Source organism: Tiliqua scincoides, chromosome 6 (genome assembly GCF_035046505.1).
Source record: "Tiliqua scincoides isolate rTilSci1 chromosome 6, rTilSci1.hap2, whole genome shotgun sequence".
NCBI classification, from domain to species: domain Eukaryota; kingdom Metazoa; phylum Chordata; class Lepidosauria; order Squamata; family Scincidae; genus Tiliqua; species Tiliqua scincoides.
In genome coordinates, this window is record NC_089826.1 from 50494269 (window position 1) to 50508627 (window position 14359).

Sequence of the window (14359 nt, forward strand, 5' to 3'; positions counted from 1 at the left end):
TCTGCGGGGGATCCGTTCCATAGATCCCCCACAGATACAGAAACCATGGATACAGTGGACATTATTTAAATACCATAGCAGCCCCCACGATATGCACGACCTCTGCAGGGCTCAGAAGAGCCCCTGGAGGGTGTTGGGGGGAGGCTGCATCCACTGAACCACAGATAAGTGAAACCATTGATATGGGATCTGCTGATACACCCGCCCCCCTCCGTTATATGCTTTTAATAATGAAAGTCAAAGGTAGTTACTTCTAGTTAACTGGATAGGTTTACAGCTTTTGGGATGTTGGAGGAATTTTTTTTTTTAAGCAGATCAGCAACTGCTTGAGAGGGTTAGGAAAGTTCTTTGTTTTAAATAAATTTTTAAACTTATTGTTTAATTTACTTACTAATTAATTGATTTGATTTTGTCATATGGGGGTGTTAAAAATTTTCCTGCCTGATGTTGTCACTTCCAACCGTGGTATCACTTCCAGGTTGATGACGTCATTTCCGGTGGGTTCCATCAGATTGCCATTCTTAAAAATGGGTCCTGGTGCTAAATTATTTGAGAACCACTGAGCTAGAGAGAGAAGATGCCAGAGTGAGTGCCCAAACCCCAACACTATAGATTTCTAATGAATATTCAAATGTTTCTGGAAGACTATTAAGAAGTACATTTTTGTTTTTCTTTGGCATGCAGGAATATCTGTGCTGGGGGAGGGAACAGGTTATACATAGCACAATGCTTACAACAGTGTTGCAACTTTAGCACTAACACATGGGAGGTCAAAGAATCACAGAAGGATGTGTTTCTGAGTTTGAGTAGGGGTAATGGAGGTCATCAAAATTTGGAAAATCAGTCACAATAACTACTTAGTTAGGTTCTAATAAGGCAGAGAGAGTGAGAGTGAAAGCAGGTTCTGTAAGGATAACTAGAGTCAGTTCCTGAATTACTTTATTTTTGTAGCATCTAGGGAACTCTTTGTGTTTTGATGAAAAATGTGCTGTTCACTATTATTATGATTACTATAGTAACTGAGCATGATTTCATTACCAGTACTCTAATTATTATTATTTTGTAATTTATCTTTGTTTACACCATCATGAATTCCTTATTCTTGTTTGTTCTATATTTTAATGCCTCTGGCAGATACGTGCCTGTGTATGTTTTATTTTTTCCAGCCTATTTTTGATCTATTGTTTTGGTTATTAAATAAAACAGCTTTGTTCTAAATAAAACAGATTAAAAAAAATAGAGAGAACAACTGCATGTTCTTAAATTATTATTTCAATGGGATTCCTATGGTTCTCTGTTATACTTTAGCCTGGCCTGTATCATCTGGTACAGGTCATATGACCTGACTATATGATTTCTCTACTCAGATCCAAAGGTATTCAACAGGGGGGTTGGAACCAAGAAGTGGGTTGCAACCTTACCTCAGGTGGGTCATGGCAGTGTTGCTGCCACCATTTTGTTATGGAGCTCAGGCCTGCACAGTTTGAGTAGCTGCAAAAGCTAGGGGTCCTAGATGATGTAAAGCTTTGGCTTTAGAGGGGCTCCTTTGGTCAACCCCCATGTTCTTCAGCAGGCCTCAGTCTGGCACCCACCCATCTGCCAAGGTCTCTTCTCTGCCTCGCCCTGTTTCCTCTTTCTCTCCTTCCACTTTTCAAAAGTGAGTGCTTGTTATGGCTATACCATTCTCTGTTCCTTTTCTCCTTCCAATTGGGCAAAATGGCGCAGTAGCAGCACACAATAATTGTGGCCACTGCTGGGCAGAAAAAGAAGAGGAACTCTGAGCAACTTGCTTGCCCATCTCTCTTGCCCAGTGGGTAGGTTCCATGTTGAGGATGGGGCTTGAGTTGGTTCCTAGCTCTCGACCACTTGAAGACCACTCCTCCACACATTTTCTATCTTGGATGTGTTCTGTGTATCTCAGATTATCTGACATCAGCTATCTCTTTTTATTTTAGGAGAGCCAGAATTCAAATATGTTGGGAATATGCATGGCAACGAAGCAGTTGGAAGAGAACTTCTCATTTTCTTGGCTCAGTACTTGTGCAATGAATATCAGAAGGGAAATGAAACCATTGTCAGTTTGATCCGCAGTACACGGATCCACATCATGCCATCTCTGAATCCTGATGGCTTTGAGAAGGCAGCGTCACAGGTATGTGAGCATCATGTTTTGTTTATCGCTTTTATTCAACTAAAATATTTATATCCCACCTTACTGTTGCTTGTGGTGGACATTTGAATGTGGTTTATGATAAAATTGTAGAATCACAGGACAGTAAGAATAGCACACAATTAAAAAAAAACTTGAGAAATATTTGCATAGGGCTTAAACATCCAGAAAACTCACCAGCCTCTGAAACAAAATGATTTTAACCTAACATTGAAAGGCAACCAGAGAGGGGGCCAAGTAAAAGCCCAGTCCTAGCCAGTGCAGTCCCAGGGTAAAGGAACAAATATTCCCTTACTTGAAGAGACGTCTGTGACTGCCCCTACACTGCAGGAGGCAGTGCATGCTCTTGTATGGCTGTATCAGTGGTGGAAAGTTGGACAGGATTGGGCCCTAAATCTTCTGAAGCAATTTGTTTCGTCTGGGTACCGCTGTGTAGGAGGTCCATCCTGCATACCCACCAAATATATTTCTGACAGTAGTGTGACATGCAGAGCATTTCTGTGCACTAATACAAGCTTCTTTGGAAACCCCACATTTTCATCAGTTTTAGTATATATGAAATACATTCATCAGTAGAGTGGTTATTTAATACACAGCAGTGGCATGGAAAAACATGTGGGCAAAGTACAGACAAGGTGCAAAATGCATTTTGCTGGGCACGATGTTTTTGAGATGTTTGGTTTTTGAAAAGAAATAACTATATTTGGCATTAAATATTTGGCATTAAATATGTTGCTGTCCTCAACATATTTTTCTCTGAGTTGAAATCCTGTTGATTTTGATACAGTGAACTTTCAATTAAACATAGAAATGGCCCAATCCTTTCCCTTCCTGCACTAGTGCAACCTCCCTGCCCCATTTAGCCCCTTCCCCACCCCTACCTTTCCTACTCTGGTGTGTCCAGGGAGATCCACTCTTAAGAAGTGCTGTCTCCTCTTGCGGCAACACTCCCAAAATGGCCTTTGACACAGCGCTGTGCACTCCATCAGCAGCCATTTTATGACAGCGGACCTCTGTTCTGCTGTTATAAGCAGCTGCACATGAAAGCCCAATTCCAAATAGGATTGGATTGTTAGGACTGCATGTTATTGTAACTTTAGGTTTATGATTCAGCAATGGAGAAGAGCTTTGGGGTGTTTGTACCCTCATCTCTGCTCTGGTGCTACCCATGGCAATACAGCAGGTTTGAACTTAATACTTTACAGTAAGTGATAGCCAAAATAGGGCCCAATCCTATCCAACTTTTCAGCACCAATGCAGCCTCAAAGTAAGGGAACAAATGTTCCCATACCTTGAGTATGCCTCTGTATACTTGAGTATACCTTGAGTATGCCTGTATACCCCATATGTTGAATATGCCTCTGCCTCCCCACCACAGGATGCAGCACACTCCCCACTGGAAATTGGATAGGATTGAGCCCATAATTATTTACTCAAGATGCATTTAAGCTTTTTGGGTTCAGAAAAATTGCTTTGTAACAGATCTCTCAATGATCTACTTAAATACGTCCATAGCTTAAAAGTGTCAAAATTTAACAAATATTTAAAATTATTAGGACCAGACAAAATGTATGGGGGTCACTGCCTCCATTACTTCTAGTGCACTTTATCTCCTATTGTGAAATTGTTTCATCATCTCTCCACCAGCTGGAGCCAATCATGGATAGTGGGGATGGGAAAACACAATATATCATGATGAGAACTGTTGGGGAATTCTGCCAAGCTCAGGTTAAGAACAGAATTTTGGGAGATTGAAATGCCCCCAACCCTTCGAGGAAAGGCCAACTTCTTGAGCTCCAAGAATTCATTTGAGCTGCAAGAGCTTGGAGAAATTCTCCCTTCGTTGCCAACACTCCCCTTTTTCCTTACCTTTTTTGGCAGCTGTGGTAGCATCAGCAGCAAAAGAATTTAGAGTGTCTGTATGAGGAGGAGGGTTTTATTCTCTCTCTTTCCCATTTTCAGTGTAACTGCAGAAGCAAAATGTTTTATTATCTTTCTGGGTTTGGAGAGGAGAAAGAACTCAGATAATTTTCAGTTAAACTTGGGTCAAGCTCAAAGCAGCTCCATACTCACAGTTTCTGCCCTGGCTACCCGGCAATTACAGATTGACCCTTGTTATCTATGGGGGATACTGACCTCCATAGATATTGAAATGTACAGAGGGATTCTCATAGGAATTCTGAACACAACCAGAAGTGTCTTCTGGTCATGTCCAGAGGTGTTCTCAAAGCAACTTTCCCCCAGTTTCTGCCCTGGCTACCTGGCAATTACAGGTTGACCCTTGTTATCTGTGGGGGATATAGACATCTACAGAAGGGTCCTCATAGGACCTCTGAACACAACCAGAAGTGTCTTCTGGTCATGTCTGGAGGTGTTCTGAGATGCAGGCTGCACCCTTGTATCATAGCTGGGGGAGTTGGTGTTGGAGGTATCTCTTAAAACTGGTTTCCTCTTTAGCGGGGAAGCAGAGTAGCTTCAGCAGCAGACCCCCCCCCTCTTGCTGGGAATCAACCCAGGGAGCCTCCCACACGTGGCTGACTGCTAATCAAGAAAGACAAACAACATTGGCTGGTTGAAGTTGCAAAGGAGATTCATATACTCACAGTTCATTAGAAGTATGGTTACAGCATCTGACTGTTAGGTTAGGTTAGGTTACTCTAACTTAAAAGATAACAGGGCCCTGAAGCTTCCTCATCCTGCATGTGCCATGTGGTCAAGATGGTGGCGCCAGCAGAGCCCTGCTGCATGCCATCTTGTCTGGTCAGTGGTTGGTGAGGAAGAGAGGGCGTGCTCGGAGAAGAAGGGATAGTTATTATGTCTGGGCCACGCCCCCACATAGGTCATCCAAAGGAGACAGGTAAAGTGTAGGGTCACTGGGCTATGGCTTAACCCTTTCAATGGACAGTATCCTGCCACCTGTGGAAGCAGACGGAGTTGTACCAACTCCAATAGTTGGAACCCAGGGCTGGGTGACACAATGACACCCCCACATCATTGTATCACCCCCTGTGCCTGCGCAGACACCCCCTCATCCATGCATGAATTGCCCTGACCCTGGCCTCAAAAACAGCTCCATTTAGAGCTCTATGGTTTTCGAAAAACTCTAAGTGCCTTTTGGAAGCCTCTGAGAGGTTTTCTGAGTTGTGGGGATGCCACACCCGGCCTCCCTATGCCTTAGAACACCTCCCGGATGTGACCAGAAGGTGCTTCCAGTCGTGTCTGGGAGGTAATATGAGGGCCTCCAAATGGGGTTGGGGACCTGCATTGAGTCAAATCTGAGGTCCCAAATCTGCAGAACTGGAGGGTCCACCTGTATAAAATTGTTGTGAAGTCACTTGATTAATAACAACAATACTTTTTGCACTAGTATAGTGCTTCCTGATATGCAAAGTGCTTCCTATATATAATCATGATGTAGTCTTTTCAACGAGCCTCTATAGTCCCCATATTGCAGCTGCAGAGGGACTGTGTCACTTAGTATGTTTGTGGCAAAGGCAAGTTTCAAACCAGGGAAGTCCTGGTTTTTATTTATTTATCTGAAAGATTTCAATACCACTTTTCCAGTGCTCAAAGTGGGGTACAATAATTAAAATACAATAAAACCAGTAAAAACAAAAAGATACTGGTGCAGTTAAAAGATGTAAAAAAAATATAAACAGCAGTAGCATAAAAACAGCAATAGACTTCCTATAGATACTAGATTAAAAAGGGGTCCCTAGGAGGTTCTCCCTTCTCAAATATCGAGGGGAATAAATATATTTTTAAACTCCAATAGAAACCAAGTAAAGAGGTAATCTTAATCTGGTACTCAAATCTGGTAGTTGATTTGCAGCCAACAGGGCAATCCTGTGCATGCTACTTGGAAGTAAGTCCCACTGTGTTTATCTGAGTGCAGTGTTATGGCCCAGATTGCGCAAAGGCACTGACATAGCCTGCACAGCATGCTATGAGGATTAGACAGTGTTGGAGAGGTAATTAAAGAAATTTTATATGTACTTGCTTCACTCTTTCCTGGTCTCCAGTATTCAGTATTCAGATCTATCCCAGCTCCTTTGCTGGCATAAATCCGAGTAAGTTCAGGAGGGTATGTCGGACCTGGACTGGGAAATTATCATCTCAGTACCAAGATCTGCCCCAGCCAGCCTTCGATATGTGCCCATCCCATTCCAATCCCTGCCCCAATCGTCTCCAAACCTCCCATGAACCAACCCCCTTACATGCAGGTGCAGAGTGTCCAGTTGGTTCAGGTGGTTTGTGCTGGTGGATCTGGCAGAATGTTTGAGCCGTCACAAGGCAACTTATGATAGCAGATCACTAGATCTGCTGTCATAAGTCCCCCATTGGATTGGGGCATAAATCTTTCAGCCACTGTACCATACCAGCAGGTCCTGCAAGAGGAATTTTTTCAGGGGGTACAAAATTTCTTTTGGGCCCCTTTGCAAAGGGGGGGTGAAACAGAGCAGGAGAGGGTGGTGATGGGTGAGCAGAATAGGGGTAGGGAGGGGCGAAGCAGGGTGAGGGTAGGGTAGAGACAGCTGGAAAAGTCTTTGGAGCCCAGGTCTACCCACCCATGTGGCATCAGTAGTGTCCCCAGCATCCCCAGAAATGGTAATGTCTCCAGCATCCCATATGGGCAACAAATCTGAGTAGATAGGAAAATGTCAGATCCCAGGAAATTTCTGGGCCCCCTCCTTTGTCTCCTGAGCCCCCCTGTTTGCCCTGGGTCCGGGTACCAATTACCCCCTTTACCCCCCTCTCCTGGGCCCTGCATGTCCGCTGGTTTTGAGTGAGCCTTACTTTCCCTTCATTTTATTACTAAGCTGAAATGCCAAGAATTACTTATAAGGACTTCAGCTCAACCTCCTTTCTGTTGTATAAAAATGTCTACTGTGTGAGTGCCCTCTAGTGGCTCTGAAGCCTTTTTTTCATAAGCATCTTGTATTTCAACCTCACTTGGTCCAAAGAAAAGGCTTTGTAATATGTGGGTTCTTCTGCGTCTGCTACTTTGACCTAAAAATAATAGAAGTGTGTCTAGCATCTGTTAAATCACTGTTTCTAATTTTTGAGTACTCTAATTTTATAGAGTGGGGAGGACAAATATTTAAATGCAGTTTTTGGCCCATGAATAATTCAGTGTTAGTTATTCTCAAGCTACCGTTAGTTTTGATATACTTATAAGGTCTGTTGGGGTTTACTTTCTGTGTTAACTAGAAGCACATCCTTCATCCCAGGAGCCCACTGGTGTGCCGCATATTTATTGCAACATCAATTGATGACTCTTAATGTGTGAATTTGTCATTCCAGAGCATTTAATTATTTTATCTAAAATATCTACGTTCCATCTTTCTCCAGCTGGATTCACTATTAAACATTTAAAAAAAACCATATACAGGTTGAACCTCTTTATGCACAGGGGATCTGTTTCTGGGCTCCCCATGGATCCTGAACCCATGGATTCTTAGATCCATGGCCAAAGGACTCATAGAAGACCTCCGGACGCAACTGGAAGTGCCTTCTGGTTATGTTTGGAGGTGTTCTGAGGTGCAGGAAGGTCATGCCTATGTGTGTATTACCTGAGAGTAAGCCACATTGAACACAGTGGTATTTCCTTCCAAGGAAACCTGCATAGGATTGTGTTGTGTGATTGTTAAAACTCCATTGAAAATGAAAACAGCAACAAGTTAATCCCAAAACGTTAAGAAGCTTTGGAATTGCAGCAATAAGCAAGCAAGACAGCAATAAAATCAAAGGAGATTGGAGAAGGCCTTCTGAAAATGTTTTTTTTAAAAAAACTTTTACCCTCCTCTGGAGTATTGATAGAGAGGAAGCTTGCTCCACCTCAGGTGGGAGGGAATCCCATAGGGAGGAGGCGACGTCCAAGAAAGCCCCCTCACATGTCACCACCAGCCATACCTGAGATGCTCTGCTGCTTAATCACCAGGTGAGTCTGTTCTCCAGACACAGAATCTACCTACCTCTGAAGATAGCAAAAACTTAGTACTTCCAGTGAAGTGATGAATATCATTATCCTTAAATATTTATGCACCACTTGTCAGCATAACAGCGCTCAACGTACTTTGCATTGCAAAGGATTAAAAAGATAGTTCCCTGTCACAGAAAGCTCATATTTTCAACCCATTTCTGTGCAGCCCACAGTTGTACACATTTTATTCCTGTTGCGTATATGCAACGTTGGGCAGAAATAGCTTACTACAGACCTAACAGACACTAACCAATAGCCACTGGGAAAAATAAAAAATCTATGCTGGGATGGATGGGGCAGTGACTCTTCCCCCTCCCCACCTTAAATATAAGAGAACCACCACATTCAAAGGTGCTTTTTTGAACAGGTATTAGGGAGTCGATATTCAGGTATTAATCAGCCCCAACAGTTTGTACACCTCAGATAGCCAGATGCTGGGGCTTAAAAATAATTGGCAGATATCTCTAGCATGCCATGCTTTTGAATTTCCCAGAGTCATCCTTTCAAGCCAACCTCAGACAATACAGTACACAGCTAAGTGGACCATTTCTCTGCACCATCATGGCAATAGTGCCATGTATGCTATATTCTGACACTTGTGCTACCAATGACTTAGAACAGGGTTCTCCAAACTTTTTGGCCAGAGAGCCGCATCAAATATCTGGTCTGGTGTGGAGGGCCGGAAAAACAATTTAAATATAAAATTTAAATAAATAAATTAGAGATGGAACTTAGATGAGTGAATAAATGAATGAATGGGCTCATTCATTCAACCTCTCTGGCCCTCAGAACACCCTCCAGACTCAATCAGAGCACAGTTCTGGTCATGGCCAGTTGAGTGGGCCAGAGGCTTTCAGGGGACAAGAGGTTGGCCGCAGGCCGGAAGGAGACTTGCTGCGGGCTGCATCTGGCCCCGGGGCCAGGATTTGGGGACCCCTGACTTAAAAGATTGTGATGATCCCATCTGTTTCCTTCTTCTTTTCTGCAGCCTGGTGAACTCAAGGATTGGTTTGTTGGCCGAAGTAATGCCCAAGGAATAGACCTAAACCGAAATTTCCCTGATCTGGATAGAATAGTCTATGTCAATGAGAGAGAAGGTGGCCCAAATAATCACCTACTGAAAAACCTGAAGAAAGCTGTGGATCAAAATCCCAAGGTAAAAAAAATAAAATCTTCCATCAGCATTTTAAACAATTTCACCTTCTTCTCACCTAGGGGAAGGGGCTGGAGCTTCATGGTAGAGCACCTGCCTTGCATGAAGAATAGCCTAGTTTTAGTACCTAGCATATCCAGACAGGGATGGAAAAGGCTCTCACATGAAACCCTGGAAAAACATCACCGGTCACTGTACTAAGCTGGATGGACCAATAGTCTGACTCCATCTAACACAGTTACCTATACATAGAGTTCTCTATATCCTCATTAGATGAGGCATTTTTAAAAAATCCATCCAGGAGCATCCGAGTCAGTTCAGTGGACTTATAGTCAAATCTTAACTAACTTTCCAGTGCCGATGCAGCCTTGCCAACGGGCACACGCTGCATCCTGTGGTGGAGGGCAGTCTCAGAGGCTTCTGAGGGAGTAAAATTTACTGACTTGCATCTTTCCATTTATTCCCCACTGTAGTATCCTTTCACAACATTGCTCAGATGTGTAGTAGTCTCGTACTAGTATTTAATTTTCTTTTGCATTTTCTTTTATTTTAGGGCTTCCTATAGGATGTAAATTGGCAGTGCCTTTTTAGTTTAATTCAAAAGGCAACAACTAGCTAATGGCAGGGGGGACAATCTAGCTTGGGACCACAGCTTATGGAGAGGGGGGTTTACACTTTCCCCTGTGCCATTTTCCTGCCAGAAGTCACCTCCTGAAGTGACTGTTCTCTATCACTTTGGTGGCAAATAGGTATTTTCAAGGATGATGTGGAGAAGGGCGTTGACAAGATAACATTCATATATTTAATAAAACAGAGTCCATGAATTTGCTTGTAATGACCAAAGCAGATATTCAAGCAGTAGACACAGGTCTGGAAAACATCTAAAAAATGGCAGGTGGAAGATGCAGTTTAGATGAGAACCACGGCAGGCAGGGTAGGGGTGTTTAATCTCCCCCTTGACTGCTGCTGCTTCCATGCAGCCCCCTTCCTCAGCAGCTTTTTCCAAGGTGTGCACTTACTGTGGCTGGATGAAAAATGCCTGAGTGGAAGGCAGTGCAAGAGAGAAGTGATGATGGGTAAAAGAGTTCCACACACCTTTCCCCATCCAAACTGCACTCTGCCGTGCTGTTTTTCAGATGTTCAGTAGAGATATGAAGTGTGAATTAGGCCTATCTGATCTGAGTTTCAAAAGCTCCCTACCTGGTGTGGTCATGGAAGCTGATGCAGCTGTTCCAGAATAATGTTGCTCTAAATCAAAATGATAATCAGTTCTGTAGTGCTAAGGACTTAATAATTATTAAATCATTATTACTAATAACTATTAATTCAAATTAATAGTTCTGTATGTGAGGTTACTGATTTTCAGATACTCATGCTTAATACCTGTTAAAAAATACTGATTTTTTTTTCCAGCTTGCCCCTGAAACAAAAGGCATGATTCATTGGATTATGGATATCCCCTTTGTGCTGTCAGCCAACCTTCATGGTGGAGATCTGGTGGCGAATTATCCCTATGATGAGACACGCACAGGTATGTAGAGTGCATGAATTCATTCCTATCAAAGACCTGCAAAATGTGCCATCTCTTGGATGCTGTTCTTAAATTCCAAGCCAGCAGACAAAGGCTTCAGGACTTTGTTCCTAAAAGCCAGTGGTGAGTGCCAGTGCTATTCACAGGTTGGACATCTGGCTCCCACTACGGAGCAAGTTCCCACTACTATTCAAAGTACCACCAGACGTAACTGGCAATGACATCATCACCAATTGTTTCTGGATTGGAAGGCCAGATGTGACATGACAAACACCAGTCAGGCTCAGGGTGGATGGGAGAGCTTTTTCAGCCACAGGAAAGCATGCTTTGGAGCTCTGCATGCTGAGCCGAGCCTCCTTCCACTGTTTGTTGTGTCCCATTCCTGGTCTTGCTGCCAGGGGGCAGGTGTCCAGGGGTCCTGCAAGTACCACCAGGCACCACTTCAAGTACCACTGGTGGTACGTCTAGAAGAGGGGTGTCCAAAGTTTTTGGCAGGAGGGCCACATCATCTCTCTGACACTGTGTCAGGGGGCCAGGGGAAAAAAAGAATTATTTTACCTTTAAAATTTGAATAAATTTACATAAGTTTACATAAATAAATATATTCAAGATGAACTTTTATGAATGAATGAAGGTCTTGCAATAGCTCAAGGCCTATAAAAGGCCTTGCAAAAAGCAAGGCTGGCCTTTCCTTTGCTGCCACTACTGCATCACAGATGTGAAACAGCAAGCAGTGGAGGAAGCCCTCATTCCACAGCTCACGTGAGAGGTCAAAACAGTCGCCCGCACACTGAAAGCAGTTGTGTCAGGTCAGTGCGGGCTCCAGCAAGTCTCCGGAGGGCCAGAGGCTCATTGGAGATTGGGGGCTCCCTGAAGGCCACATTGGGAGTCCTCAAAGGCCGCAAGTGGCCCCAGGGTCAGGGTTTGGGCACCCCTGCTCTAGAACATAAGAACAGCCCCACTGGATCAGGCCATAGGCCCATCTAGTCCAGCTTCCTGTATCTCATAGCAGTCCACTAAATCCCCCAGGGAGCACACAAGGCAACAAGAGAACTGCATCCTGGTGCCCTCCCTTGCATCTGGCATTCTGACATAGCCCATTTCTAAAATCAGGAGGTTGCACATACACATCATGGCTTGTAACCATTTGTCCAAACCCCTTTTAAAGGCATCTAGGCCAGATGCCATTACCACATCCAGTGGCAAGGAGTTCCACAGACCAACCACACGCTGAGTAAAGAAATTTTTTTTTGTCTATCCTAACTCTCCCAACACTCAATTTTAGTGGATGTCCCCTGGTTCTGGTGTTATGTGAGAGTGTAAAGAGCATCTCTCTATTCATTTTATTCTTCCCATGCATAATTTTGTACGTCTCAATCATGTCCCCCCTCAGGCACCTCTTTTCTAGGCTGAAGAGGCCCAACCACTGGTTGACAAACACTGGACTAAACCAAATGGTTATGGCTCTATTTGGTTGTTTGTTTTGTTTAATGAAATGTTTTTCTAGAAAGTGATACAGGTACTGTATCAGAATGACAGAGACAGCCTTATATTCCTGCTCATTTATATGTTGCTGGGTTTTGTTTCCCTAGGGAGTGCTCATGAATACAGTTCCAGCCCAGATGATGCAATTTTCCTAAGCTTAGCACGAAGCTATTCCTCCTTCAATCCAGCCATGTCTGATCCAAATAGGCCACCATGTCGCAAGAATGATGATGATAGCAGCTTCATAGATGGGACAACCAATGGCGGTGCTTGGTATAGTGTTCCAGGAGGTTTGTATCCTAATGTTTTAGAGAAGAAAACATTACTTCTGCCCTGCTACAGCTTGTGCTGCCACCGTCCCTACACAGTTACACAGTGGTAGTAGTGTGCTAAATGTACAGAACGTAGAACTGTCACACTCCATGCCCTGAGGACTTACAGTCACATATGCAGAAATAGATAGTTGCAGGGGCTAGTGATGAAATTCACCTGTAGGAACTGCCAGTGAGATTATCGAGGGGCAAGGGAAGCCTTATCTGCTTACAGTGGAGCCAGAGGTATCTCAGTCAGATTGTACAAGCATGTCTACTGACTGGTTCGACATGCGACATCCATTGTGGACACAACCTCTTGGCATCTGTAAGTGCTGCTAACCAGTGACAAAGCGTATGCCTGTACTGTGCTGACTGAGCTGCTTCTTGCCTTCACTGCCACTTCCTGACTGTTCCTGGTCAGAATGGGCTCTCCTTGACTGCCTTGTGTGGCATCCAGTGTTTCCCAAAAAAGAACAAACTCATCAGCCCCTGCTGGTTCTCTGAAATGTGGCCAGAGTGCACAACCTTTAGAACTGTTTCTGAGGTTTGCTCTCCTCTTACACAAATCTGATTTGGCAGAATATGTTATTGTTCTCACATCATAGCCTCACAGGTCCCTAGAGATAAGTGTGTCTTCTGAAAACTCATTTATCAAATGTGATGTGAAAAATGGCTCTCCATAGACTTGAAAGCAGACGTGTTGGTGCTTTGATTGTTGAACTGTATTGTAGTCTGGTCGTTGTCCGATTTGCTGTTTCTGAATATATTACAGTTTTTTGTAGGATTTTAACCATTGGTTACAATCAGCCAATACATTTCTTGCTATAAAAGTGATTAATTTGCAAACAAAAATTAGACAAAAGCAGTGGGCATAGAATACAGCAAGGGGAGGGATATTGATTTTAATGTAAAATGGAAATATTTCATGGTCTACAGTAGAGACTCACCAAACACCTCCTGTATCTTGATATAGTTGCAAAGAATACAGAATTTCTATAGGTTGCAACTTATTGCTGCATGTCAAGCTTCCCACATCAATGTTCCTTCTGACACTCATTTATTAATGGCAGAGGTGATACTAGTGTTTGCTTCACCTAGTGCAGGAGGCCAGTGTGTCACCCCCATGATGGTCATCATCACATGCAGTGGGCAGGGCAGAGCAAGGCCCCCAGGCTGTGGGTTGAAGAATCATTGCCCCGCCCCCATCATCACTCTGCCCCCCACATCACTGCCCCCTCTTTTTGTCCTCCTCTCCACCACTGGTAGCATTGCTCTGCTTGGCACTGCTGGCTTTTCAAACAAAGAGGCAGATGTTCCTGGTGGTGTTGCACACATGCCCAAGCCTTCCTCTGTTCACACAAGCACACAAAGATGCTGGGAACCTCTGGCCTTTTGTTTAGAAAGGCAGGCAGTGTGTCACCCCTTCCAGGTGCATCATCTGGTACAGTCCACACCAGCCCTCACCCTCCCCAGCAACACCAATGACTAAAGGCATTTACCTCCTTTATTTCGAATGATTTCTAACCCACTTTTTCATGATAAAAAAAGCAAAAGATGGCTTACAAGGACCAAAACATGGCTACAAACAAGAACACATAATTTGCATGTGGTCATACTAGCTATGGATGAACACAACCCTGTAGTCAATCTTTAGTAAGCTATAAAATGGCTAAATCTCAGAGAGCTTTCTTACACTTTTAAACTCCCCTCCAGCAGTGCTGGA

General features: G+C 43.7%; 1 protein-coding gene across 1 annotated transcript in view; it reads left to right on the forward strand.

The window, feature by feature from the left end:
• CPE (carboxypeptidase E) overlaps positions 1-14359 on the forward strand; it is an 87527-nt gene that overhangs the window by 58554 nt on the left and 14614 nt on the right. Inside the window, exons 2-5 of the mRNA XM_066631905.1 lie at positions 1956-2152; positions 9142-9309; positions 10720-10837; positions 12430-12612. Coding sequence (XP_066488002.1) covers positions 1956-2152; positions 9142-9309; positions 10720-10837; positions 12430-12612 — 666 coding nt within the window. The remainder of the gene's footprint in view (positions 1-1955; positions 2153-9141; positions 9310-10719; positions 10838-12429; positions 12613-14359) is intronic.